Genomic DNA, 25392 nt, shown 5'->3' with positions numbered 1-25392 from the left:
CAAAGTTACCACAAGAAACTTTTTGTATTTTGTGAGAAAAACCGAATTAATTAAGGTTTTAAACAAAGATTAAATTAAAAAAAAAAGACGTCAAGCTTGCAAATAAGTTAGTTTTTTGTCAAAATAACGAATTTGATGGACTGAAAGTTAACAGAAGGCTTAAAACTGCAGCTTACATCTGGTCATGTGATCGATCAGCGTCGGGATGGAGGGAGACTTTCACCCCAACGCGACGCCTTCCAGGTTCAGTTAATGCACGCAGGTGCCATAAAACATGCTGAGAGTTGTAAAAATACACACTTTCTGCACATGCTAACCGGGGGCTCACACCAAAACCCGCCGCCTGTACTTCTTCTGCCGCCGGAAGCGGACAGAGAAGCCGGAAGCAGCCAAAGGGGCGGGGCTTATATGTATAGCAACTAGCAGATATATATAATAATCCATCCATGCATCAGTTCCCTCTTTCACCATGGATCGTACTCTGGCCTTCTTTGTGTTTCTTTGTGTTTGCACTCTACCGTTTTCTGCTTTTTCCCGCCTTCGGTATCCAGATCGGCCCTAATTGGCTGTCGTCGCATAGCGTCACTGCTCATTTGCATAAAGTTGAGCTTTTCTCAACTCTTGAAGCTCACAACGCGCCGCTCATTGACGCCAGCTTACATTGAAAATGAATGGCAGCCGGCCGCTCACGCTGCTTTTTGTGTGAGCCCCCGGTAATCTAACTCAGGGGTGGGGGGGGGTGGAGCCCATCCCAGCTGCCATTGGCTGAGAGGCGGGATGCACCCTGGGTGGGTCGCTCACGATGCTCACAACCCGCCGCATCTGCTGCCGGAAGCAGCCAAAGGGGCGGGGCTTATATGTATAGCAACTAGCAGATATATATAATAATCCATCCATACGTCGGTTCCCTCTTTCACCATGGATCGTACTCTGGGCTTCTTTGTGCTGCACCTGCATATTTGCAATGGAAACGCAGGTCCCGATCGGCCCCAGTTGGCTGTCTTCGCCGTCGCGTCGCTGCTCATTTGCATAAAGTTGAGCCTTTCTCAACTCTTGAAGCTCACGAAGCTCACGACGCCGGCCGCTCATGGACGCCAGCTTACAGTGAAAATTAATGGCAGCTGGCCCCCGGTTATGCTGGCGTCTCATAGATAACGAGGCCCGACAGATCGATCTCGTCACTTACCTCGAACTTTAACCCCGCCGGCGCTCTCCTTCGGGCTTCCGTAGCTCAGAGCGGGCTCATTCGCTCCCGCCTCCGGGAGGAAACGTGGTTTCCCTGTAGTTTTACGCAGCGTGCAGACGGTGTGGCGTTCAGGTGATTTTAACCTTCAGATTCATATCAGCCAAACTGCACTTCTTCTGAGTTCGGCCTCAGTGAGCATGAAGAAAATGCAGCTTTGACAGAACCATCATATAAAAAGCTGAAAAATGTGCTTTTTAAAGAAATAAAACATTTATTTTACCTAATAATTCTACTTATATGTTGAAGAACTTATTCAATCCCGACGGTAACGGTCATTTCGAGTCGTCATATGACTCGTATTCGTAAAGTTATACTTTGATGATAACATAGTTTATTTTGTTTCAAAACTAAAACTAATCCACCCTGTTGCTCTGAATCGTGGAAAACATGCAAAAGAGGCAGAAAACATCAGCTGCTAGAACTGATTTGAATGACTTGCACCAGATTTAACAAACTAAAACTCTTTAAACTGAGCAGAGAAACACTTGAGCCTCACAGACGAGCCTCTCTGGATTCAGATTTTGTTCAGATTGACGGTCAAACCAGCGATGATGCAGCAACAGGCTCGATAACAGCGGGTCACATCACTTTTGGAAGTGTTTCTTTCTTTAAAAGAACAACCTCTGATGGAGCCTCAGTGCCTGAACGCTTCACCGCTGATGAGCCTCTGATGAGTCCATCAAACCCGGCTGAGTGTCATCTAATCTGCTTCAGTGGAACGGTGCAAATCAGAGAAAAATGAGCTCTTCTGATCTTCTTCAGTTTGATTACTGACCCTCACCAGTACAGAAACCTCTTGTTCCTTCTTCATTTTACACTTCAGATCTACTTAAATTCTCTTTTTGTGCCCTTCAGCCTCAGTATCTGCACAGAACTGCAGCTCCTAATGATACTCGGCTCGGCGTTGGGAATGAAAGAGTCTGGTTTTTTTCATCCATGCAGGATTTAGAAAGTGGAAAACAGGCTTTGGTTTGTGGTCTGACACTGACTTCATGTCAGAGTCATGTCACGCGTTTGTGGCCAGTCCGCCCAAGACGGCATCAGCACCGACTGAGATGACTTAAAGGCATGTATTTAAGACGTATTTAAGGGATTAAACTCTAACTTCCCTCTGCAAATTAACAGATACTGACAAACAAATCCATCATTTTCTTTTTAGAGAAACAGGAAAAGCATAACTGGGAAAAACTGCTGGGAAAAGGCTGGAATTAAGTCGTTTTTCTGTCACACCAACACAGAAATCTCTCAGTCTTCGCTCATATTTGCTCATATTTTCTGGTTTTACCCCAAAGTGACGCATTTCTGGAGGTGATTTACTGATTTAATCTTTGAGACTTGGCCTCCCTTTACCTTCCTGTACCTTGGAATCGTACCTGTGGGGCCTGAGTACGAGTGACACGGCTCTCTGGAAGATGTTTTATGGCTACAAATAGAATAAACTATTACAAAGTGTTGGTTACAGAAGAGGGGGCACATAACCTGGTCTTTCCTTCCTAAACAATAGAATAAAATAGAATAGAATCTCCATCTTTAACATTTTAAAGCTCTCCCCACACAGTAAACGTTGTTGCTTTTCAGTTTCCACCCAGCTATGTCCAACCTTCACTTATTGATCACCAGATTCACATCCACCATTGATTTGCTGCCCCCGTCTGTCAGAACGACACGTGTGACGGCAGCTCTCCACGTGTTTTAGCGTTTAGACGGATTTTACCACTAAGGTCACCTTTAAGAAACCGCTGCTGGGCTTCCCTGAGGTTCCTGACATGCTAATATAAGGAATATTTAAGCAAAATGACACCAAAGCAGCCTGCTGTCCTCGGGGCTACTCCTGTAGCCCAGTTTCATAAGTGTGAGAGTTTTAATTAGTGCAGCTGATGTGTCCGTGTGCCGGTTTGTTCTATCGGACGCATCGGTACGTTTAAGGGTGTGAAAAGTGCTGCGAATCCTTCATCTGGACGAAAATAAAGTAAAAAAAAGAAGAAGCTTTTTGTTCTTTATCATCCCCACAAACATGTATCTCCTCAACTATGTCAAAGGGATGAATCAGCTTCTTTTTAAAGCACTTTTAACCCTGAAATCCTTCAAAAATATCGGCTAAAAGTGAGGAATCCGACGTGTGACTCAGTGGTGTAGCGTGTTACCGCTGATAGAAACCGGTGAGGTCATCACACAGCTGCAACAAAAGCCTCTGACTCATTACTGGACTTTGAATTATTAATAAAGTTCAAGGGTTAATCTTTTCAAAAGGGATCAAAAGCAGGCCCTAACTCTGCTTTTCGGCTAACCCTGTTAGCATTTAGCTTTTTATCTCTTTCCGTTTGATTGAATAAATAAATAAATTCCCAGTTTATTAAATCCTAAAGTGACTGAGTCAGTGGGTGAAGTCTGGCCTTTAATCTGGATTTAACTGCAGCTAGATTTGATCAATCTGGTTTGAACAAGGTTACAGTTTAAGGCTAAACGGATGAAACGTTGACTAAAAAAGGCGCTGAAGAAGACGGCTCCGGGTGCACGCTCTCCATCCAAAGGGATGCCGTATTTCACTGTTTTTAAACTATAGAAAACACCAAAAACTTCCCTTTAACCTAATTTATCCTGTTTAATACTGACTACACTAACAAATAAGTACAGATTACGTACAATTCCTAAAATATTTAGTTAAAAAGATGTTAAAAGAAATGAGAGAAGTCCAAAAACATCTTGATTTAGGATGAATACCTTAACATGATAGGATGGAATATTACTTTATTAAATTATATTGACATACAATAATGAATATTGATGATTTAAAATACAATAAACAGATAAAAAGGTCATTATGGATGTAGTAATCATTGCAGAGCCATTGTTTAGGGCCTAGTTTCTGTTCTGTGTCATGAACAAAGAGGGAGTTAAAGTTATTTGGAGCTTCGTGAACTTAACTTTCAAAGGAAAAAGCCTGAAGTCGGTCAGTTACCGGTCGTTCTTGGACGTGTGCCTGAATGTGAACATGGCAGACGAGATTCTGTTAAAGTTTGTGGAGTAAAGGAGAATTTCTCCAGTTTTTCCTCCCCGAACTCATCCAAAAATGGGCGGAGAGTCCCTTTAAAGTGGGAACACCCAAGCCCCTGAAACAGGAACCAGCCACCAGAAGAGGCGCTCTGAAGGAGCCTCTGACTGAGGACACTCTTATTTCATCCCTGAGTTATGAAAAATGTGATGCTTTTATCCTTTAACTCTCTTTTTTCTTCTGTTTCTACCCCCAGAACACGATGAACCTCCCCCCGGACAAAGTGAAGATCCTCAGCCAGTATGACAGTGAGAAGAAGTGGGAACTGATCTGTGACCAGGTACATTGGGGTCACTTTTCCTTTCTTTTCTTCATTTCAGTTGAGAAAACCCAGAAAATGTAGAGAACTGCCTTAAAGGGGAAGGAGGAGAAGGTCCAGGGAGGCCATGCAGGTCTGAAAGAAGAGGTTATCTCGTCTCTTATAGTGAACAGCATCAGCTAGAAGTTCTTCCTCTGGACAGCATCATCCTCGCCTTGTGAAGATATGCCTCCCAGTTCTTGGGTGGAGGTATAGATTCGTGGTAATCCTCAGAGGCCGGGTCATTCAGGTCGAGGCGTGACTGCTTCTGGGATCTTTATGGTGACTGTCCCTTTAAGATGAGCTGCTGTGTTTAGTTCCTCCGGACACTCCTCGCTTTGTTGGCTTGTTTTTGGGTGTTTTGTCCTTTCGGGCGAGCCGGTTTCTGTCTGAGGGCGTTGGGTTAGACGCTGCGTTTTGAGAAAATTCAAACGCCAATATTTTCGCACCTTTCTTTTCTTTCTTTCTCGGCCGACTTGATCAACACACCCACAGGTTTGAAGCGCTTTCTCCTGGTGTTTGGGTTTCTGATGATGTTCAGTCTGAGTTCCAGTGAGGCTAAAAGCAGGAAGTGATCCGTGTTTGCAGGGTTCTGGTGAACCTCAGCCTTTTGAGTTCAGTTTGAGTCCCATCAGGTCTTTTATCTTGTGATTTCTCCGTGTTTTTTAGTCGTTTTTATTGATTTATTGAATGCTTCTGGTCAGTGAAGGCCTCCACCCAGATGTTGGTGTTGTCGGAGCTCTGCTTTCCACTTCCCTCTGGGATCAATAGAGTGTTTTTGGTCTCACAGGAGGAATAGCTTCATTATGTTTGTGTTTCTGCAGTAAATGACACGCTTGATGCCCAGGTGTTGATGACAGGTACATTTAAACTGTGTCTTTAGCCAACATACAAACATACAGAAACTAGCCTTTCACCAGCCTGTTGGAGCCTGGTTGGTTGAACCTTTTAGCTCCTTGATTTCAGCTCAAACTGATCTAACTGGGCTGAGACAGAAGAGCTTAATCCAACAGTTACTTTGACAAAAGACTGTCTCATACGTCTAAAATCAAACCTTTAAGGTCAAACCTCCAGTACAGAAATGCTCTTATGAATGTTTGAGGGCTGGGAATCAATCAAAGTTTTCGATACCTTCACTTTGGTTCCTGAACGATACTTTTTTCGATACCAATTTTATAATATCAGTTCTAACAAAAAGGAAATTGCATTGAACATAACGGCACAAATCTTCAGTATTTTTCCAATCCAAGCTATTTTCTTACAGAAAAAAAGAACAACAAATCATTTCCAGAGCAAACAGGTTCCAGGTTGGTGTCTAACACCATCCCACACACTGAGGATACTTTTCACTCAGCAGTTTTCCTTCAGAAACACCAACATTTCTGCTTTCTGCACATATTAAGCTGCAGTAACACTGAGATTTCTGCCGGATTTCGCTGAACGTTACCTGTTAAAACGCCGCACACGGCGCCGTCCTCGGTGCTCTGAGATGAAGCCGAGTCCAGAGGTGGAGGTTTTGAATGATGCCGCTCGGGCTCTGTGGCGTCCACAGACTCGAATGCTGAGAGGAGGACGGTTGCGGTCAAACATGGAGCAACTTTCTGCTCTTAAATGGATTTTGTGCACGGCCATATGATTAATTAAATTAGCCGTGTTGCTGGCCTTAGCAGCGATGACTTTTTGGCACAATCTTGAGTGAAATGGAGCCTCGCTTTAGACCTCGGTGGCATCGTTTAACCGGTTCGACCTACAGTTCCCAACGCAGATGCACGTGAACCCGTCTGTGGGCGTAACCACGTGTTCCTGCATCAAAGTGTGACGTTAATACAGCCAATCGAGGGCGGCGTGATCGGTTCTTGATCATGTGATTAATCTCTGGGCACCAATGAGGCACGTTTTGATACTCCGAAGCGTTTCGGTGCCTTAAAAGAACCGAAGTTCGGTACCCAGCCCCTACAACCCTCACATTCACACCCGAGGAAGGTCAGTAATATTATGAATCACCATGGCAACAGAAGGGAGACGTTCATATCAGCCTGCGTCTTGACGGGAGACTGACCGGAGACGCCTTAAGCTGCTCGCTCAGCTTCTCCTCGGTTGGATCCTTGAGGCTAGCTGACAAATTCCTGAGTAGGACTTTTAATTAGAGGCCACGAGTGCAGCCGGTGCGGCCGAACTGTGTCTGGAAATAACTGCAGTCGAGTCATTTCGTACATTTACACGAGAGGAGCTGTGTAATCAAACTGCCTGTGTGAGACCCCCCCTGAGCTCTGTCCCGTCTTCCCCTCACTGCAGCGCCACAATCAGACATAATTACAGGCTTCTGTGTGTTTCTCTGCATCTTCAGGAGCGGTTTCAAGTCAAGAACCCACCATCTGCCTACTTGGAAAAGCTGAAAAGCTATCTGGACCACGGAGGAGTCAGTCGAAAGGTACGACGTGACAGAAATCCCAGTCTGAAGTCCAGTTTCTGTTAGATTTGAAACGTCCTCTTATCAGCTTTCTTTCAGGCATTTAAAGAATCTCTCTTCATAGGCTGAACTATTTCCCTCATCTGATATTTGAGATCTGAGGTGATATGTTTGGCGTCCTCTTCTTTTTCTTTGGTTGGCGAATTGCAGTTCTTGTAAAATATATTAAACTAGGGACTACTTTTTCTTCCAGGCAGCTAATCTGCAGACTGCCCCAGCTCCATATATATTTGGATGCTGACCAAAACCTATTAAAGATACAGTTATATGATCAATATGGGCTGAAAGTGCAGACTCTCAGCTTTAATTTGAGTGTATTCACATCCAAATTGGAGGAAAGGTTAATCAAATACAGCTCTTTAATGTGTAACTTCCTCTTCTTCAAGGGACCAAAAGTCAGTGGACCATTAACTGCAATGAGTTGGTTATTTCATGGGCGAATCCCTCGTTAATCCATCATCAATTAAGCAGGTGAAAGGTCTGGAGGTGATTCCAGGTGGGACATTTGCATTTGGAAGCTGTTGCTGTGCACCTACAACAAAGGAGCTCTCAGTGGAAGTGAAGCAGGACCATCAGGACCATCCTTAGGCTGAAAAAAGAAGACCATCAGAGAGATGGGTTGGAAATGTTAGGAGTGGCCAAATCAACAGTTTATGGTATATTCTGAGCCAAAACTGTGGCTGATCGTAGGATCCTGTCCATGGTGAAGAGAAACACTGAAAGCAGGTGTATCAGTATCTAAATCCACCATAAAGAGAAGACTTCATGATGGCAAATGCAGAGTGTTAAGTGCAAACTATTAATCAGCCTCAAAAATGGAGAGGCCAGGTTAGACTTTGACTTCTGGAACAGCATCCTTTGGACAGATGAAACTAAGATAAATCTGCACCAGAAGGATCCAAAGCCACACCACATCTCCTGTGAAACACGGTGGAGGCAGTGTGATGGCACGGGGATGCTTCCAGTCACTGCTGTTAACTGATGATAGAAGACAGAAGCAGCCGGATGAACTCTGAAGTGTACAGGGATACGCTTTCTGCTCAGATTCACAGTACAGATGCACAGAGACCCAAAACATAGTGTGAAAGCAACCCAGGAGCTTTTTTTAAAGGGGAACTCCGGTATTTTTAAACCTAGACCTTATTTCTGGCATGAAATACGTTTATCTACTGAATGAACGTGTGCTATAGCTCTGTTAGCTCATAGCTGCTGTTATGTGGCTACTTGCAGCTAAAGGAGAGCTAACGGAGGGATTTCTACACAGGCACTCTACTGGGACCACTTCATCCACACGCCCCCCTGCAGCACAGTTTATTCACTCCTATAAGAACGTCCATCTTACTCAAAGTCGTTGTTCATGTTGTCAAAATCTGATAAATATCCTGCCATGTTGCACAAAACTATCAGCAGCAAACTCTGTGTGAAGTTAGCCGACTGTCACAGAGCACGGAGTGAATAAACTGTGCTGCAGGGGGGCGTGTGGATGAAGTGGTCCCAGTAGAGTGCCTGTGTAGAAATCCCTCCGTTAGCTCTCCTATAGCTGCAAGTAGCCACATAACAGCAGCTATGAGCTAACAGAGCTATAGCACACGTTCATTCATTCATTCTTCTTAAAGTATTGGTGAAATAAAGACAGATAATGCCTTATTTAGATATTTAGAGGCTGTATTTTCTATGCCCTGTTCTCTCCCGTTATATGGATATACGACTAAACTTAAGCCAGAAAGACCCACAAACGAGCAACAACCGAAGACAGCTGCAGTAAAGCATCGCAAAGGAGGGAACCCGGAGTTCGGGGAAGTCCAGATTCTCAACAAAGTATAAAAAGGGACATTTAACGCATGTTAATGACAATTTGTCCCGTTACCTTTGAGCCCCTGAAATGAAACTCGCAGTAAACATTTGAACTCAATATTAGATCTATAAACATTTATTATTTACTCACATTCACCAGTTGTCCTGATTAATTCCAGGAACCATTTCTGAACGACCATGTAGGATTTTATCCGATTTTCTGAGTGAAAGATTCACCTGCTGTTGTGTTTTGTCAGTTTAAGAGACGAGTCCAGGAGTCCACGCAGATCCTGAGAGAGCTGGAGATTTCCCTGAGGACCAATCATATCGGGTGAGTCTCACTGCAGCTCCGATCTCATCCAACAGCTGAACCAATTCAACTGAAGCTTCGAATAAAACTTTAAAGTCTACGTAACGGCCAGAAAGCACAGTGCACATCAGTCGCTAAACAAGGACACAGACTGAGGCAAATGAGATATTTATCTTTTATTTTGCAGTGTTTTATGTATTTTATCTGTCAGACGACATCTTATAGAAGCTGTATTTATTTTTTTGGGTGGGTGAGGCTGAAATCAGGCAGTTTTTTGGCTGCTTTATTTGACCGTATAACTGATTAAAGCACTGCTGTCTAAAGCTGTGAGTTTCCTTTAGTTTGAGTACAGGTAAAAGTGTTTTTCTCTGTCCTGCAGCTGGGCGAAGGAGTTCCTAAACGAGGAGAACCAGGGCTTGGATGTCCTTGTGGATTATCTGGCTGTTGCCCATAGTTCTGTCACGTAGGTATCCGCTCGAAATATCTTTGTTTCTTATTCCCAGAACAGTCAAGGCTGAACTGTGCGTCTTATCTCCTTCACATAGCCTGTATGTCTGACAGTCTAACCCAGGAAGGTTGTGAAAGTTTATCAGCTTTTCGTTAACATTTGACTCACAGGTACGATGGAGATACTTTGGAAAATGGCTCGCTGCCCTCAGACAAAGGCAAACATGTGGACAAGTCAGTTGAAGACCTGAGCAGAAGTGCCAGCAACTCGCCTTCAAACACTGCCTCAAAGACCAGCAAGACCTTCACAGTCAGGTATGATCCACACTGGACTGATGGGGCTCAATAAAGCCGGCTTAGTTTGTTATTACCGCTTTGGTGATGTTAACAGTTCACAGGAAGTGATTAAGTATTAAGGTTTAAGTTTGATTTAAAAAGAAGCAGGAGTTGATGCAGTAAGACCTCGGGAAATTGTGTCTGAAGTCACCAGCAAGTGCTAAGCCCCGCCCACTCACATCCGCCCAGCTGGACGGTTGAAGCCAGCTTCTGGTGGAAATGTTCTGCTGTCAGCTGCACTGAGGAGCTAAGCTAAGGTGCTAAGCCCCGCCCACTCACATCCGCCCAGCTGGACGGTTGAAGCCAGCTTCTGGTGGAAATGTTCTGCACTGAGGAGCTAAGCTAAGGTGCTAAGCCCCGCCCACTCACATCCACCCAGCTGGACGGTTGAAGCCAGCCTCTGGTGGAAATGTTCTGCTGTCAGCTGCACTGAGGAGCTAAGCTAAGGTGCTAAGCCCCGCCCACTCACATCCGCCCAGCTGGACGGTTGAAGCCAGCCTCTGGTGGAAATGTTCTGCTGTCAGCTGCACTGAGGAGCTAAGCTAAGGTGCTAAGCCCCGCCCACTCACATCCGCCCAGCTGGACGGTTGAAGCCAGCTTCTGGTGGAAATGTTCTGCTGTCAGCTGCACTGAGGAGTTAAGCTAAAGTGCTAAGCCCCGCCCACTCACATCCACCCAGCTGGACGGTTGAAGCCAGCTTCTGGTGGAAATGTTCTGCTGTCAGCTGCACTGAGGAGTTAAGCTAAGGTGCTAAGCCCCGCCCACTCACATCCACCCTGCTGGACGGATGAAGCCAGCTTCTGGTGGAAATGTTCTGCTGTCAGCTGCACTGAGGAGTTAAGCTAAGGTGCTAAGCCCCGCCCACTCACATCCACCCTGCTGGACGGATGAAGCCAGCTTCTGGTGGAAATGTTCTGCTGTCAGCTGCACTGAGGAGTTAAGCTAAGGTGCTAAGCCCCGCCCACTCACATCCACCCTGCTGGACGGATGAAGCCAGCTTCTGGTGGAAATGTTCTGCTGTCAGCTGCACTGAGGAGTTAAGCTAAGGTGCTAAGCCCCGCCCACTCACATCCGCCCAGCTGGACGGTTGAAGCCAGCTTCTGGTGGAAATGTTCTGCTGTCAGCTGCACTGAGGAGTTAAGCTAAAGTGCTAAGCCCCGCCCACTCACATCCACCCAGCTGGACGGTTGAAGCCAGCTTCTGGTGGAAATGTTCTGCTGTCAGCTGCACTGAGGAGTTAAGCTAAGGTGCTAAGCCCCGCCCACTCACATCCACCCTGCTGGACGGATGAAGCCAGCTTCTGGTGGAAATGTTCTGCTGTCAGCTGCACTGAGGAGTTAAGCTAAGGTGCTAAGCCCCGCCCACTCACATCCACCCAGCTGGACGGATGAAGCCAGCTTCTGGTGGAAATGTTCTGCTGTCAGCTGCACTGAGGAGCATGCATCTTCCATCCAGCAGCAGCCTCAGAGGATATAAGAGCCCAGTGGATAAACTATATCTGAGGCTAATGTTCCAGCAGAGTTAGCTAAAGACTGTGAATGTGCAGCAAACACTTTTCATCCCACTGTTTTAACAACTTGGTCCAGTTCAACGCTGGACTGAAGGAACTGAGCCACAAAGAGGATCAGTTCCAACTCTCAGAGCCTGAACTTCAGAGCAGGGAAATGGAAGCATCTGAGAAATAACTCCTCATGGTTTATTTACTGATTTATTTCCTCCTTTAGCAGCAGCTAACGCTAGCAGCTTAGATAATAAAGATGACATACACCAACTTCTAAGGAGTTACTGCTGTTCCTTTCTGAAAGATGAACATTATTATTCCCTCATTACTTTGTTAGCTGAAGCTTTCTAGTTTCTGTAACTCAGACAACCTTCAGCTGTGTTTAAGGTGTGTTTCCAACACAACACCGGTCCTCTCCTCACTCTCGCTGCTACATTGAACGCTGTGTACCGCTCTCGGTGTGCTAACGTTACATTATCGGCATGTTTCTGATAAAGATGTAGGTCTCCAGGTATAATTGTTTAATGAGGTTAATATACAGTAATTAACGGTACACATGCATTACTGCATTGTTTGCTAGCATCTGAGCTAACTTACAGCTACATGCTAAACTATTTCCCTCTGGGATCAATAGAGTAACTAAATCCATATCTATATATAGAGCTGGAGTGTTTTTGGTGTGACTGGAGGAAAAGCTTCATTATGTCTGGGTTTACTGCATTAAATCACTCAGCAGATGCCTCTGGCTGCCCCTCCACACTGAGACAGAGATCCATCTCATTAAAACCTCAGAAATCTGCGTCATCTTCTTAACAAAAGGGTGTAAAAGGTCACCTTTAAGTTAAACGGATCACACAGCTGCTGTTTTGATTTCCCACTTCACAGGTGGTACAGTGAATGCAGCATGAGATGAAGTTGTGTTTGGAGACGGAGTCTCAGCTCTCTGTCGTATAAGTTTGGTCCCATTTTCAGCTTCATTGTTTAAACCACCGGTTCATTTCAAATAGCCTGCTTCAAACACTCATGAAAGCCATGAAATGACCAAGAAAGACGGCTAAAATAAGCACTCTGTGTTGGTGTTGAAGGTTGTTGCAAAGGGAACTCGATTTGTTCGACTGTGACTGTGAAAAAAATCCTTGATTTTCACTTTGCACATGGTGCCTGAACCAACCAGTGTGTGCAGAATGTAAAGAATGTAAATAAAAAGAAAGAACGGGTTACACTGGGAGAAGTTTTATTTTTAGAGTAGCGACGGATAAACACATTATGTTGCACACCTTTTTATAAAAGTGCAGTTAACGCAGGTCATTTCTGTGTGTTTGTCGGTAAATTTAAGCATTTTCAACCAAATCGCTCTTGAGTGTTTTTATGATTTCAGTTTCATTCAGGACTCCTGTGCAAGATGAAATAAGAATAAAACAATGGAAATGTGTTAATTAAAGGAAAGTAACCAGTTGGAAACTGTTTTAATATGAACAAACTGCACTGAGCTCGTTGGATTTAAATGAACGCTGGACGTATTTCGTGTTTGCTGCACTGCAAACAGTCTTCTAACCTGTTAAGAGGCATAGCCTGAAAGGTCTAATCTGCATTCTTGTCGCACCGAAACCCCCCCGTGCGTAGGTGTACGGCCTCTTGTTCAGAAGCTCGTGTGTCAAAGACACTTAAAACTGACATCGAGACAGTGTGAGTGTATGTGGACCGTGGCTTTTGTTTATCTGGAAAATGATAAATCACTTCAGCCATAGAGGATCATTTGTTACCAGAATATCTGTCATTTCCTTTAAAGCAGGCATTAAAAAGTCTCTGCATGTGTTAATGAACTGATTTATCAATACATCCTTTCACTTCATGCTGATTTTGAGACTCTGAGCTGACAAACTGACTGATTATGAGTTGTAATATTATCCAGGAAGTACAGAAATAACGTTACACCTCCCCGTTTCTTCTCGTTTTGCAGCATAATTTGAGTTTGACTTTGAAAAAGATGCAAAAATGTGTCTAATTTGAGCCTTTATAGGATAATAAACACGTGATGGTGCAGTGTGCCTCACCTGGTGGATTTTTACTCTTTCCCAAACAGGAGAGCCCTGAGGAACTCGCGTGTTGTGAGTCAGAAGGATGACGTCCATCTCTGCATCATGTGTTTACGTGCCATCATGAACTACCAGGTACCCACTGAGCTGGTGTCCTTCTGTTGTCACGTTTCAGAGGAAGGTTTGGACGGCTGTTTCCTCAGGAGGTAGAAGAATGATCAAAAGTCTTTAAAAAAGAGTCAGAAGTTTCCGAGTCAAAAGCCGGCGTCCTTCGGAAGATATTTAGATAACTTGCGATCAGCGTATATCCATATAAGTCCATATATACTTATCCATATAAGTATAAGGACTGAACGGGGCTTAGAGCCTCTAAATAAGGCTTTATCTGTCTTTATTTCACCAACACTTTAAGAAGAATGAATGAATGAACGTGTGCTATAGCTCTGTTAGCTCATAGCTGCTGTTATGTGGCTACTTGCAGCTATAGGAGAGCTAACGGAGGGATTTCTACACAGGCACTCTACTGGGACCACTTCATCCACACGCCCCCCTGCAGCACAGTTTATTCACTCCGTGCTCTGTGACAGTCGGCTAACTTCACACAGAGTTTGCTGCTGATAGTTTTGTGCAACATGGCAGGATATTTATCAGATTTTGACAATGTGAACGAAGACTTTGAGTAAGATGTAAATGTAATTTATTTAGTTTAGTTCTAGCTTTGTCCAAAAAGGATATTTATCCGATTTTGACGATGTAGACGACGACTGAGTAAGATGGACGTTCTTACCTCTATAAGCCCCCCGATAGCCACCAATAACAACAACACAGCAGCTATGAGCTAACAGAGCTATAGCACACGTTCATTCATTCATTCTTCTTAAAGTATTGGTGAAATAAAGACAGATAATGCCTTATTTAGAGGCTGCATCCTCTAAGCCCCGTTCACTCCGTTATATGGATCTCCAGTTATCTAAATATCTTCCGAAGGACGCCGACTTTCACCAAACTGTTCTCGGTGAGTAGATGAACGTATTTCATGCCAGAAATAAGGTCTCAGTTTAAAAATACCGGAGTTCCCCTTTAAAGTCTTACATGTACTGATAAAGGACAAATATTTCCTTTGTTGTAAAGAATTCGGAGAATCTCGTACCCTGACTTCATGAACACTGATAATACGACAGATATATGCTTAGTTAAATCATATCTGTTTGCTAACAGCTAGTTTTTCTTCTCTGGTACAATAAGAACTCATGGTTTCAACATTAACCCTGAAAAATTAACATTTAACTGTCCCGCATCTCCAATATGTTCAGAAAACAATCATCACCGCTTTCTGTTGATCCACAATAATCCAAGAATTCACAGCTTTTACTTTCTCTCTTCAGATTTACGGGAACTAAGTCCAGATTTGAACTTTAAATCAAAATTATGTCTTGATTTAGACAAATTACATCATAGCTAAGTGGAACTAAGTCACAATTATGAGCTTTAAATACGATTTTCTGTGTGAGTTAAATTCAGGATTTTATGAAAAACTATGAGACATCAAAGTCAGATTAATAAACAAACTTTTATTGAATAAATAAGCAGTAATTAGGGGGTTTGTAGTGTCTAAATATGGACTGACTGTGATTATATCTTTTAGACACGTTATATAAAGTCTCTTTGGGATAATTAAAGTATTTGCCATGGATTTTCATGATTCTTTGCCTGATAAATGTTTTATTTCCTCAAAAACTGTAGTAAGTAGCTGCTGTTGTGCAGTTTTAATTGTAAACGCTGGTGGACACTGATCAAAGACAAAATTCAAGATGGCGGAACAAAATGCAGCACGTTAACTTGCCCAAAACACAACAAAGACCCATTTTAGTTGTGTTTTTGTGGTTTTAGACCTTCATCAGGCCTCCAACAGCTCAGGAACGTTGTTAAATTATAGAAGTTTGTTGTCAAAGAACAATAAGAAGCGTGTCAGGGAGTAAAGTTTGTTCCCTTTTAAGAGAAAGAGAAAGTGAGCAGAATGATGAAGGATGTGATGTTGGGGCTTTTGTGTGTTCTTAGTCGGGGTTCAACCAGGTGATGAAACATCCCTGCTGTGTCAACGAGATCACGCTGAGCCTCAACGACAGAAACCCGAGGTGAGAGCCGCACGCACACCCCGAGAGTCCTTCACCATTTATCGAACAGGCGGATCAGTGCACAACAAATCAGTGATTTGGTCTGATTTCACAAGTCAAAAGTTTTTACAGTTTAAAGTACTTTAAACTGTAGGATTAACAGCTTGATTTAGGCTTTTTAAAAGAAAATAATTCACAACGAAAGCTTCAAAACGCTTCAAATGACTTGAGTTATTATCAGTAAACCTTCCAATTAAGCTTCTCTCAGACTTACCAGTGATTTGGTCTGATTTCACAAGTAAAAAGTCCTGTTTTTACAGTTTAAAGTACTTTAAACTCTGATACTGATGCAGGATTAACAGCTTGATTTAGGCTTTTTGAAAGAAAATAATTCACAACGAAAGCTTCAAAACGCTTCAAATGACTTGAGTTATTATCAGTAAACCTTCCAATTAAGCTTCTGTCAGACTTATCAGTGATTTGGTCTGATTTTACAAGTAAAAAGTCCTGTTTTTACAGTTTAAAGTACTTTAAACTGTAGGATTAACAGCTTGATTTAGGCTTTTTAAAAGAAAATAATTCACAACGAAAGCTTCAAAAGACTTGAGTTATTATCAGTAAACCTTCCAATTAAGCGTCTCTCAGACTTATCAGTGATTTGGTCTGATTTTACAAGTAAAAAGTCCTGTTTTTACAGTTTAAAGTACTTTAAACTCTGATACCGATGCAGGATTAACAGCTTGATTTAGGCTTTTTAAAAGAAAATAATTCACAACGAAAGCTTCAAAACGCTTCAAATGACTTGAGTTATTATCAGTAAACCTTCCAATTAATCTTCTCTCAGACTTACCAGTGATTTGGTCTGATTTTACAAGTAAAAAGTCCTGTTTTTACAGTTTAAAGCACTGATGCATGATTAACAGCTTGATTTAGGCTTTTTAAGAGAAAATAATTCACAACGAAAGCTTCAAAACGCTTCAAATGACTTGAGTTATTATCAGTAAACCTTCCAATTAAGCTTCTCTCAGACTTATCAGTGATTTGGTCTGATTTTACAAGTAAAAAGTCCTGTTTTTACAGTTTAAAGTACCGATGCAGGATTAACAGCTTGATTTAGGCTTTTTAAAAGAAAATAATTCACAACGAAAGCTTCAAAACGCTTCAAATGACTTGAGTTATTATCAGTAAACCTTCCAATTAATCTTCTCTCAGACTTACCAGTGATTTGGTCTGATTTTACAAGTAAAAAGTCCTGTTTTTACAGTTTAAAGTACTTTAAACTCTGATACCGATGCAGATTAACAGCTTGATTTAGGCTTTTTAAAAGAAAATAATTCACAACGAAAGCTTCAAAACGCTTCAAATGACTTGAGTTATTATCAGTAAACCTTCCAATTAAGCTTCTCTCAGACTTATCAGTGATTTGGTCTGATTTTACAAGTAAAAAGTCCTGTTTTTACAGTTTAAAGTACTGATGCAGGATTAACAGCTTGATTTAGGCTTTTTAAAAGAAAATAATTCACAACGAAAGCTTCAAAACGCTTCAAATGACTTGAGTTATTATCAGTAAACCTTCCAATTAAGCTTCTCTCAGACTTATCAGTGATTTGGTCTGATTTTACAAGTAAAAAGTCCTGTTTTTACAGTTTAAAGTACTGATGCAGGATTAACAGCTTGATTTAGGCTTTTTAAAAGAAAATAATTCACAACGAAAGCTTCAAAACGCTTCAAATGACTTGAGTTATTATCAGTAAACCTTCCAATTAAGCTTCTCTCAGACTTATCAGTGATTTGGTCTGATTTTACAAGTAAAAAGTCCTGTTTTTACAGTTTAAAGTACCGATGCAGGATTAACAGCTTGATTTAGGCTTTTTAAAAGAAAATAATTCACAACGAAAGCTTCAATCAGTAAACCTTCCAATTAAGCTTCTGTCAGACATAGATTATACCAGCTGAGGATTATTCTGCCACAAAAAAAATAAACATGCAATTCCTTTATTTAACTGAGGAGTAAGTGAATGAAAATTAAATGTAAATTTTGGTGTAAATCTGTTCCTCAGGACCAAGGCTCTGGTTCTGGAGCTGCTGGCAGCCGTGTGTTTGGTCAGAGGAGGTCATGACATCATCCTCTCCGCCTTCGACAACTTCAAAGAGGTCAGTTGCCATGGCTACACGTGGCCACATAATCAGCAGTTCGGCACATGTTGACCTGTCGGCTCATACAGCAGCAGCTGCGTATTAATTATAATTCTCAGGAAGTCTCTGATTTGATCGCATACCGCATGTGATTAACTTCTGATCCGCTAACGGTCTTCACAGCGTTCAGGAGGAACGTTTTAGGCTGCTGGAAACTTTACTGGAAGTTAATAACGAGCATCCGGCGGTGCAGTCGCAACAGAAAACTAAAACAAGAAGATTTAAAGTAATTCCTCAACATGAAGCGGGTGAATATGGAGGACTAAAACTGCCATAATCCGAAATAAATACAAAAATATAAAAACAGCTAAATAAATAAGTTTATAGAATGATAAACGCTGCTCAAATTAAATGAAATATTAAGTTATGCAAGAAAGATCGAATAAAACAGATTTAAACTGCATTCATTTAAGCTTATGTTAATGTTGCTATTTATTATTATATAATTATTGTATACTTTTCATACTTTAAATTTATTTATTTAAACTAGAATATATTTAATTTCTCTTTGTTTATTTGTTACTTCTACATTTATTTCTGTTTTACTTTCCTTTACCTCATATTGATCTATACATTCCCTCAAAATAATTAAACTTTTTGTATTTTTTTTATTTTAATTAATTAATTTATATTTTTGTGTATTTATTTCTCTATTGCTTCCCTTTTGCATTTTCTCCGCCATTTATTTCCTTGTTTTCTTTTACATTTACCTTTCTTAGCCATACATTTCATTATGCAAATGAGGGGGCGGGCGCTCAAGCTGTGTCATGGGCTCAGCTTTTCTCCTATTGGTTGATTATCGGGCTGCACAGATCGCGTTTCAGAAGTTGATTTCTGAAAGTGAATACCAAAGCTGCGGTGCAGATGGTTTGTTAATTAAACAAACTTAGACAGTCTGTGTTCTCTTAGTTGCTGTTCGGTCCGTTTAAAATACATTTATCTATAGATTTTGAACATAAATGTAGAGCTAAGCTAAGCTAGCTGCTAACGCTAATAGCCTTCTCCATTGCTGGTCTTTGTGGCTGTTTTTCCTGAAACAAGCCTTCTATCACTAAATGTTTTTCTTTGATTTTAGTGGCATTTATTATCTCACAAACTTATTTATTTAGCCATTTTTTGTATTTTCTTTTGTATTTATATCGGAATATGACAGTTTCTGTCCTCCTTAGATGAAAGGAAACAAAACTAAGCACCAAAGCAGCTAATGACACAATGATTTTAAAAAGTGCAGATTGATATTGATGACATGATTAAAGATATTCATCATTATCAAATTAAGTTAAGATATACCTTTATGGGTCCACAAGAGGAAAATCCAAAGGTACGCAGGACTGTACTTTAGTGTACAAACATATACAATATATTTCTATGCCTATAGCAGTAACTGTTGCACATTAGAGTATCATCACACATGAAAAGAGCAAGTGAAAGTATGACCATGCTCGTGCACAGGAGAGTGTTTCTGGTATGTTGCAGCTTTTGTGAGTCAGACAGCTTCAGGAAGCAAACAAACGAAACATATTTGAACTAATTCCAAAGTTTCTGAAGAAGTCAGACTAAAAGTTGGTCAAATTTGCATAAAGTGCTGCCCAAGATGTATTGAATATAAACAGCTGATGCTTTCATAGCTTAATGTATTTCATATTTGATTATTTTTATAAGTTTTTATAAATTTTTCCATCCAAACTGCATCTGCGGTCGTCTGTTGTGCTTTAAAAACATTAACTTCAGCACATTGCAGCTTCTTGGTGCTCGGTTTGTCTCTCCAACATTAAATCCTCTTCTTAGTTGGTTAGATCAAATCAAAGGTAAAGGAAGCACTTCACTGTTTGTTTGGCAGAAGTTCCCTCATTAATGACATCCTGTATTTCCTCCACATGGTTTGACCTGCAGTGTTTCAGCAGGAGTGACTCAGCCCACATTCAGACAGTATCTGTTACAGCAGCTCACACGCTAAGTAGGTTAGGAGGACCCCCTACACCTCAGCTGCTCCCAGCTGTTCCACCTCCAGGAAGAAACTCGTGGAAGTGCGGTGTAAATATGTGAAACACTTGTAGACTGGCCTCTGACCTCTCCTTCGCACCCTCTGATGTTTGCCTGAGAAAGCAGCAACTGTTGCCTCGTGTTGCTGCAACAATGCAGACAGACAGGAGGGTTTATAATTAGAAAACCTGTCACGCAACCAGCTGAATTTCCCCAACCGAGAGGGCGCTTTTTTGGATTCAGGTCTTAAACAAACAGTAATTAAGCAGGAGGAGCGCAGAGAAGGAAACAATTGTGCTCTGATTTTCTCACGTGAATATTTAAACAGGTTTTTTTTCTCTGCACATCTGCCAGTTGAGGCTAGTTTTTTATAATGGAAGCAGCTTTGTGAGCGTGTGCTCATGTTAATCAGCGACATGTCACACGGTGTGGGTCACTGAGGTGTCCCAGAGGCCGTTAAACACAAGCTTTTTCCATTGTTTGTTTGATACTTGTTGGTTTTATCTGCAGCATCAATGTTTGAGTAAGTGACAACAAGTAGAAATGTGAAGGTGTCAATAAAGCAAATTAAGTAGCAAAGCTTGTGGGATCATCAGCCCTCGTCTGGTTGCCATCGGATACCACGGCGGGACTCGGGTAGCTCTCTTGTTTTGGTGCAGCAGCACCGGCATGTGCGTGGGCGAGAGGTAGATGGCGAGTGATGGTGCAGTCTTAAAGTAGAGGCAGGCGGGCACGGGGCCAGGAGCTGGGCTTATGTGTCCCTCGGCTGCAGAATGTGGTCTTTGTTTAGGCTTGTGCAGGCTGTCAGGTTGGCATGCTGCATTATTTAGTGGACATGAGTGTGCAAAAGAGAGCAGGTAGAGGAGCAGTCTGGAGTGGGGGAGGCTGGGAAGAAAACACGGTTAGAAAGTGGCTACGTTATCTACTCGTATGCAAAGATGTGAAAACCAGCTGCGTGGGCTTTATTCCAGACATTATCCCTGTTCCTTCCTGAAATGGGAATAAATTCAGATATCTACACAGCAGCTAAGTGAGCTGTCAACACAGCGCTGATTAACTGGACTGAATGTTTGCTGAGATCCAGATAAAAGACACACGAAGTGATCTGTGAGCCGCAGATACAGAAGATAATTATATCTGTGAGAGGACACTGCCCCCGTGTGAGTGCTCATGGTGACGGCTGCAGGATTTCACAACAAAAAGAGCTAAAGTCTTGATTATTTTACTTGTTTTTCCAGGTGTGTGGAGAGAAAAGCCGATTTGAGAAGCTCATGGAGTATTTCTGCAATGAAGACAGCAACATTGACTTCATGGTAAACTTCATGCGACTGTTTCCAGCCAAAAGTATGAGTCCAAAACAAAAACTGAGCATTATTTTCTGCTGCCTTTATATTTTAAACCCGGTTAAGGGGAAGAAATTAGCTGAAAACTGACCTGCTTCTGTCACTTTACTCATTAATTCATCCGAATTGAGCTGTGACTAAAGCTCGGTTACGATAGCATGTCCCATAATATCATTACTCCCATCCAAGAAATACTGTTAATTCATATTCCTGTATTGTAACTTTTCTGAATAACAACAAAAGCAAAAAGCGAAGCAGCAATGTTGACGGCAGTGTTTTATGAGAAGATGTAAAAGAAATGAATGTTTTCTGTGCAGCAGAGAAAACACATTAATTTGATAACGATTCAAAACTCTCTTGGCTGTAATTCTCACTGATAATCGTCAAGACGCCTAATGAGAAAACCGTCAACACTAAATAAATAGACCCAGACTGAGTTGTTTTTGTTTGTTGTGACAGTTTTAAAAGAAGTTAATTTAGAGTGCAGTGTATTCATTATTGAAAACTGCGCCGACAGCAGTCTGGTGTATTAAACCTTTTCCAATCTGCAGCATTTAATCCCGTTTCCCTGCAGACACACGAGCTTGCACAGCTTTGTGGTGATTTCTATTCATTAAGGACAGCCTGGACCGAAATCTCAACCATTACCAGATTATTTCTAACCTAAACTTTAAGTCTCAGACCTTAACCAGGACGAACCAAACTTCCTCAGTGTGTAAGAGAGAATTTACCCCATCTGCCCACCAGGTGGCCTGCATGCAGTTCATCAACATCGTGGTCCACTCAGTGGAAAACCTGAACTTCAGAGTCCACCTCCAGTACGAGTTCACTCAACACGGCCTGGACGACTACCTGGAGGCAAGTTTGACCTCTGACCCTGTAGTCCTGTAAACTGAAACCCTGAAATGTGGATGTTGTATCTATTGTTGTTTAGCCTCTGCATGATGATTTTAAAATCTGCTCGCTTGACTTTGCAGAGGTTGAAGTTCACAGAGAGCGACCGGCTGCTGGTGCAGATCCAGGCCTATCTGGATAATGTTTTTGACGTGGGAGCTCTGCTCGAAGATGCAGAGACCAAGAACGACCTGCTGGAACACATGGAGGAACTGCAGGAACACAACACGCAGGTGGATGAACTGCACACACATCTGCCCTGCAAAACACAGCAATTACACCCGGGTAAAAGATAATCAGGGTATTATTCCATCACATGGGATATTTCCCATTAATGTGGCTGAGTAGGTGCTGAAATAAATCACGGCATGCAGATAAGCAGGCTGATTAGGTCAGCTGGTGAGTTTTCCTGGATGGAGATCCCTGAAGTATTTACCACAGTCTGTTCTGAATCCCTAATTTATGTGTGTACCTTCAGGCAAACTCCAACATCTTCACAGTTCCCTGAATCTCTATAGTAGTGTTAAAGATCGCAAAGTTATCATGACTAACAGAAACAAAATAAGCTCAAAGAAATTAAATATTTCTGGGATTTGTGAGGAGAAAAGTGTCCCGGTTAATGGATGGAAAGGGCAGAGAGTCTGAACTGGATGGATATCAGCCTGCCTGGAAGTAAATAATGAGACTAACCCAAAACTGTGTTTTAAATAAAAACAGGACATTGCACCTAACCAGTTAAATGTTAGTTTCCCATAGCAGTGGGAGACTTTATGTGTCAGAAAACACAATGGCTAAATGCAATTTGAGGTAATTATACAGTCACAGCTAGCAAGCGTAATAGTCCTAGCTAAAGCTAACTTAATCAATTTTCTTGTTTTTTTTTTAAATATATTAAACTGTTTAATGCTCTGTCGTGTCTGTAGCTAAGTTTTCAGTTGACAAACAAAATGACAAAACTGATTCCAAAATGGAAACGTCATAGAAAAATGTGTGGTGCTAAAGCTAACTTAGCCTAGCATAGATTAGCAGAGTAGGAGCAGGTGCCATTCTTGCAGCCATGACTCAAAATATTTTAGCCTCTCTAAAATGTAACTACTTAATCATAAACATTAGAAGTGACTTTCTCTGAAAAGACTTTATCAGCAACTGAGTTTAGTATAAAATTGCAGCTAGCTGATGTGATACTCTTAGCTTTTTTTCCTAAAAAAAAAAAAAAGCTTTAATAACCAATAATATTAGCAACTAAGTTTATCTCAAACACAAGTGACACAGCCGAAAAATCTAATCATAAAAAGATTAAATGGAAAGCTAATAAATTAAATAAATAAATAAGAAAATTTTATATTAGCTCATAAGTGTTCTGTCAAAGTTTGTTTTGAAAAACGATCTTGAATTTTACCTAGCCTAGCTTAGCCTAGCTTAACCTATGACTTTTCTTAATTCAGACTCTATGCATTCTAACAGTTATATGTTTTTGACAAGAGAAAATGTGTTTTTAGCTAATTAATGTTCTAACTTTGTTGTCAAAGTTTGTTTTTAATAGTTGTATAGCTTAGCCTAGCTTAGCAAAGTATGAGTGACTGCCATGTCCGCAGCCTCCGATTCTTAATAATTTAGCCTCCATTTGATTTAAGGGTTTAATTATATTCTTTGTGTGTGATGATAGAAAATATACGTTTAGCTCATAAGTGTTCTGTCAAAGTATGTTTTGAAAAATTATCTTGAATTTTACCTAGCCTAGCTTAGCCTAGCTTAACCTATGACTTTTCTTAATTCAGACTCTATGCATTCTAACAGTTAAATTATGTTTTTGACAAGAGAAAATGTGTTTTTAGCTAATTAGTGTTCTGTCAAAGTTTGTTTTTAATAAAGTAGAAATACAGCTTAACATCCGGCAGAGATATGAAACTGTCTCACACATAATAAGACTTGGCTCTTGTGTCACAGCTGAGCACCAGACTTCAGGAGAGTGAGAAGGAGGCGATGGAGAAAGTCTCAGAGCTGGAGAAGAAGCTCATTCAGAACACTAAAGAAGTGGAGCTCCTAAAGGTAGAATACACCAGTTTAACTCCTTTTACACTCATCCCTTCGTCCAACATAACATAGAAAGTTATCGTAGAATTAAGAATTACCGTCTTTGTCCGTGGACGTCATGTCAGATTTACTCATTTCCCGATCTTGTCCCATATGTTTTTAGTTTGTGATCCTTATTTATTTTAAGGCACCTGGGGAACTACATCTCAGATGTATTGACTTTTTCTATCCGGTGGAAGTTTGAACCACACAGACAGGCTCACATATAATGTTACCAGCATGCAAAAGGATTAAATCTTCAGTAGTGGTACTTATAATAACCTCCTCTGTGATTTGTACTTCGTGTGCTGTTGCTGCGCTACACGTTGTCACAGCTGTTCCTCTTTAACACATTAGCACATTAACTCTGCAGAAACTTGCATGTTCTACATATAAAAGGAGTTTCTAAGCACTTTCCTGTATGAATTTGCATGTTAACGAGGCAAAACAGAGAGAATCTTGACCTCCATGATATGGTGGACATGCAGAAGGAAAGCAGTAAGATACGTCAGCACCTATTTACTGTGGATATTTACACAAAATGCTGACAAAGTAGGAGCAGAAATGCTGCTGTTGGCTTTTGTTTTGGAGCCAATCGGCAGCAAACACTTGCCAGGTTGAATCCAATCAGAAGGAGACCTGCAGATGGACATCAGATGATAGATCTGAACACATTTCTACGTGATACAACCTGTGATTTGCATTTATCGGTCAGAATGTATAACACAACCAGTTGTGTGTCGTAGGAGAGTCTTCGTGAGTCTTGCTCTCAGGTGGCTCAGCTGCAGCAGCGAGAACAAGAGCTGGAGCTCCAGCGTGAGAAGGAAAGAGACGAGTATCGATCCACGGAGGCCCAGAAGGAGCTCGAGCTCAGAGTTCAGGCTCTGGCAGAGCAGGGTCTCCTCCGTGTGGAACGCTCCCCCTCCGGACACCTGGACCTCCAGGTGGTCCACGGCGTCACACAGAGAGGTCAGCGCTGATATCTCATGACACCTCCAGACTGAAACACACTTTATCCTGTGCTGCTCTGATAAATTCACTGCAGGCTGCGTCTGATTTAGTGGAAAAATGATGAGTCAGCATTTGTGTTAGCGTTAGCATAAAGATGAAGTCCGATTTAAATAAAAGTTGCATAGCTAAAGAAACCAACCGATTGCGTCGGTGGAAAGAAAAACTCCCTTTTAACAGGAAAGAACCTCCAGCAGAACCAGAACTAGGAAGGGCACAAGCACCGTAACACCAGGGCTATAACACCAGGACTATAACACCAGGGCTAACACCAGGGCTATAACACCAGGG

General features: G+C 41.7%; 1 protein-coding gene across 2 annotated transcripts in view; it reads left to right on the top strand.

Moving 5' to 3' along the window:
- Nucleotides 1-25392, top strand: part of fmnl1b (formin-like 1b) — a 47695-nt gene that overhangs the window by 7698 nt on the left and 14605 nt on the right. For both annotated transcript variants that reach the window (XM_072374159.1, XM_072374160.1), the window contains exons 2-14: nt 4495-4578; nt 6944-7027; nt 9118-9191; nt 9550-9633; nt 9789-9932; nt 13538-13625; nt 15549-15625; nt 17665-17758; nt 21022-21096; nt 21874-21984; nt 22104-22253; nt 23968-24069; nt 24840-25062. In XM_072374159.1, the coding sequence (XP_072230260.1) occupies nt 4495-4578; nt 6944-7027; nt 9118-9191; nt 9550-9633; nt 9789-9932; nt 13538-13625; nt 15549-15625; nt 17665-17758; nt 21022-21096; nt 21874-21984; nt 22104-22253; nt 23968-24069; nt 24840-25062 (1390 nt within the window). The remainder of the gene's footprint in view (nt 1-4494; nt 4579-6943; nt 7028-9117; nt 9192-9549; nt 9634-9788; nt 9933-13537; nt 13626-15548; nt 15626-17664; nt 17759-21021; nt 21097-21873; nt 21985-22103; nt 22254-23967; nt 24070-24839; nt 25063-25392) is intronic.

Source organism: Leuresthes tenuis, unplaced genomic scaffold (assembly GCF_036924035.1).
Source record: "Leuresthes tenuis unplaced genomic scaffold, fLeuTen1.0.hap1 SCAF_20, whole genome shotgun sequence".
NCBI classification, from domain to species: domain Eukaryota; kingdom Metazoa; phylum Chordata; class Actinopteri; order Atheriniformes; family Atherinopsidae; genus Leuresthes; species Leuresthes tenuis.
The sequence above is the reverse complement of the archived record's forward strand: the minus strand, read 5'-3'. Positions and strand labels throughout refer to the sequence as shown.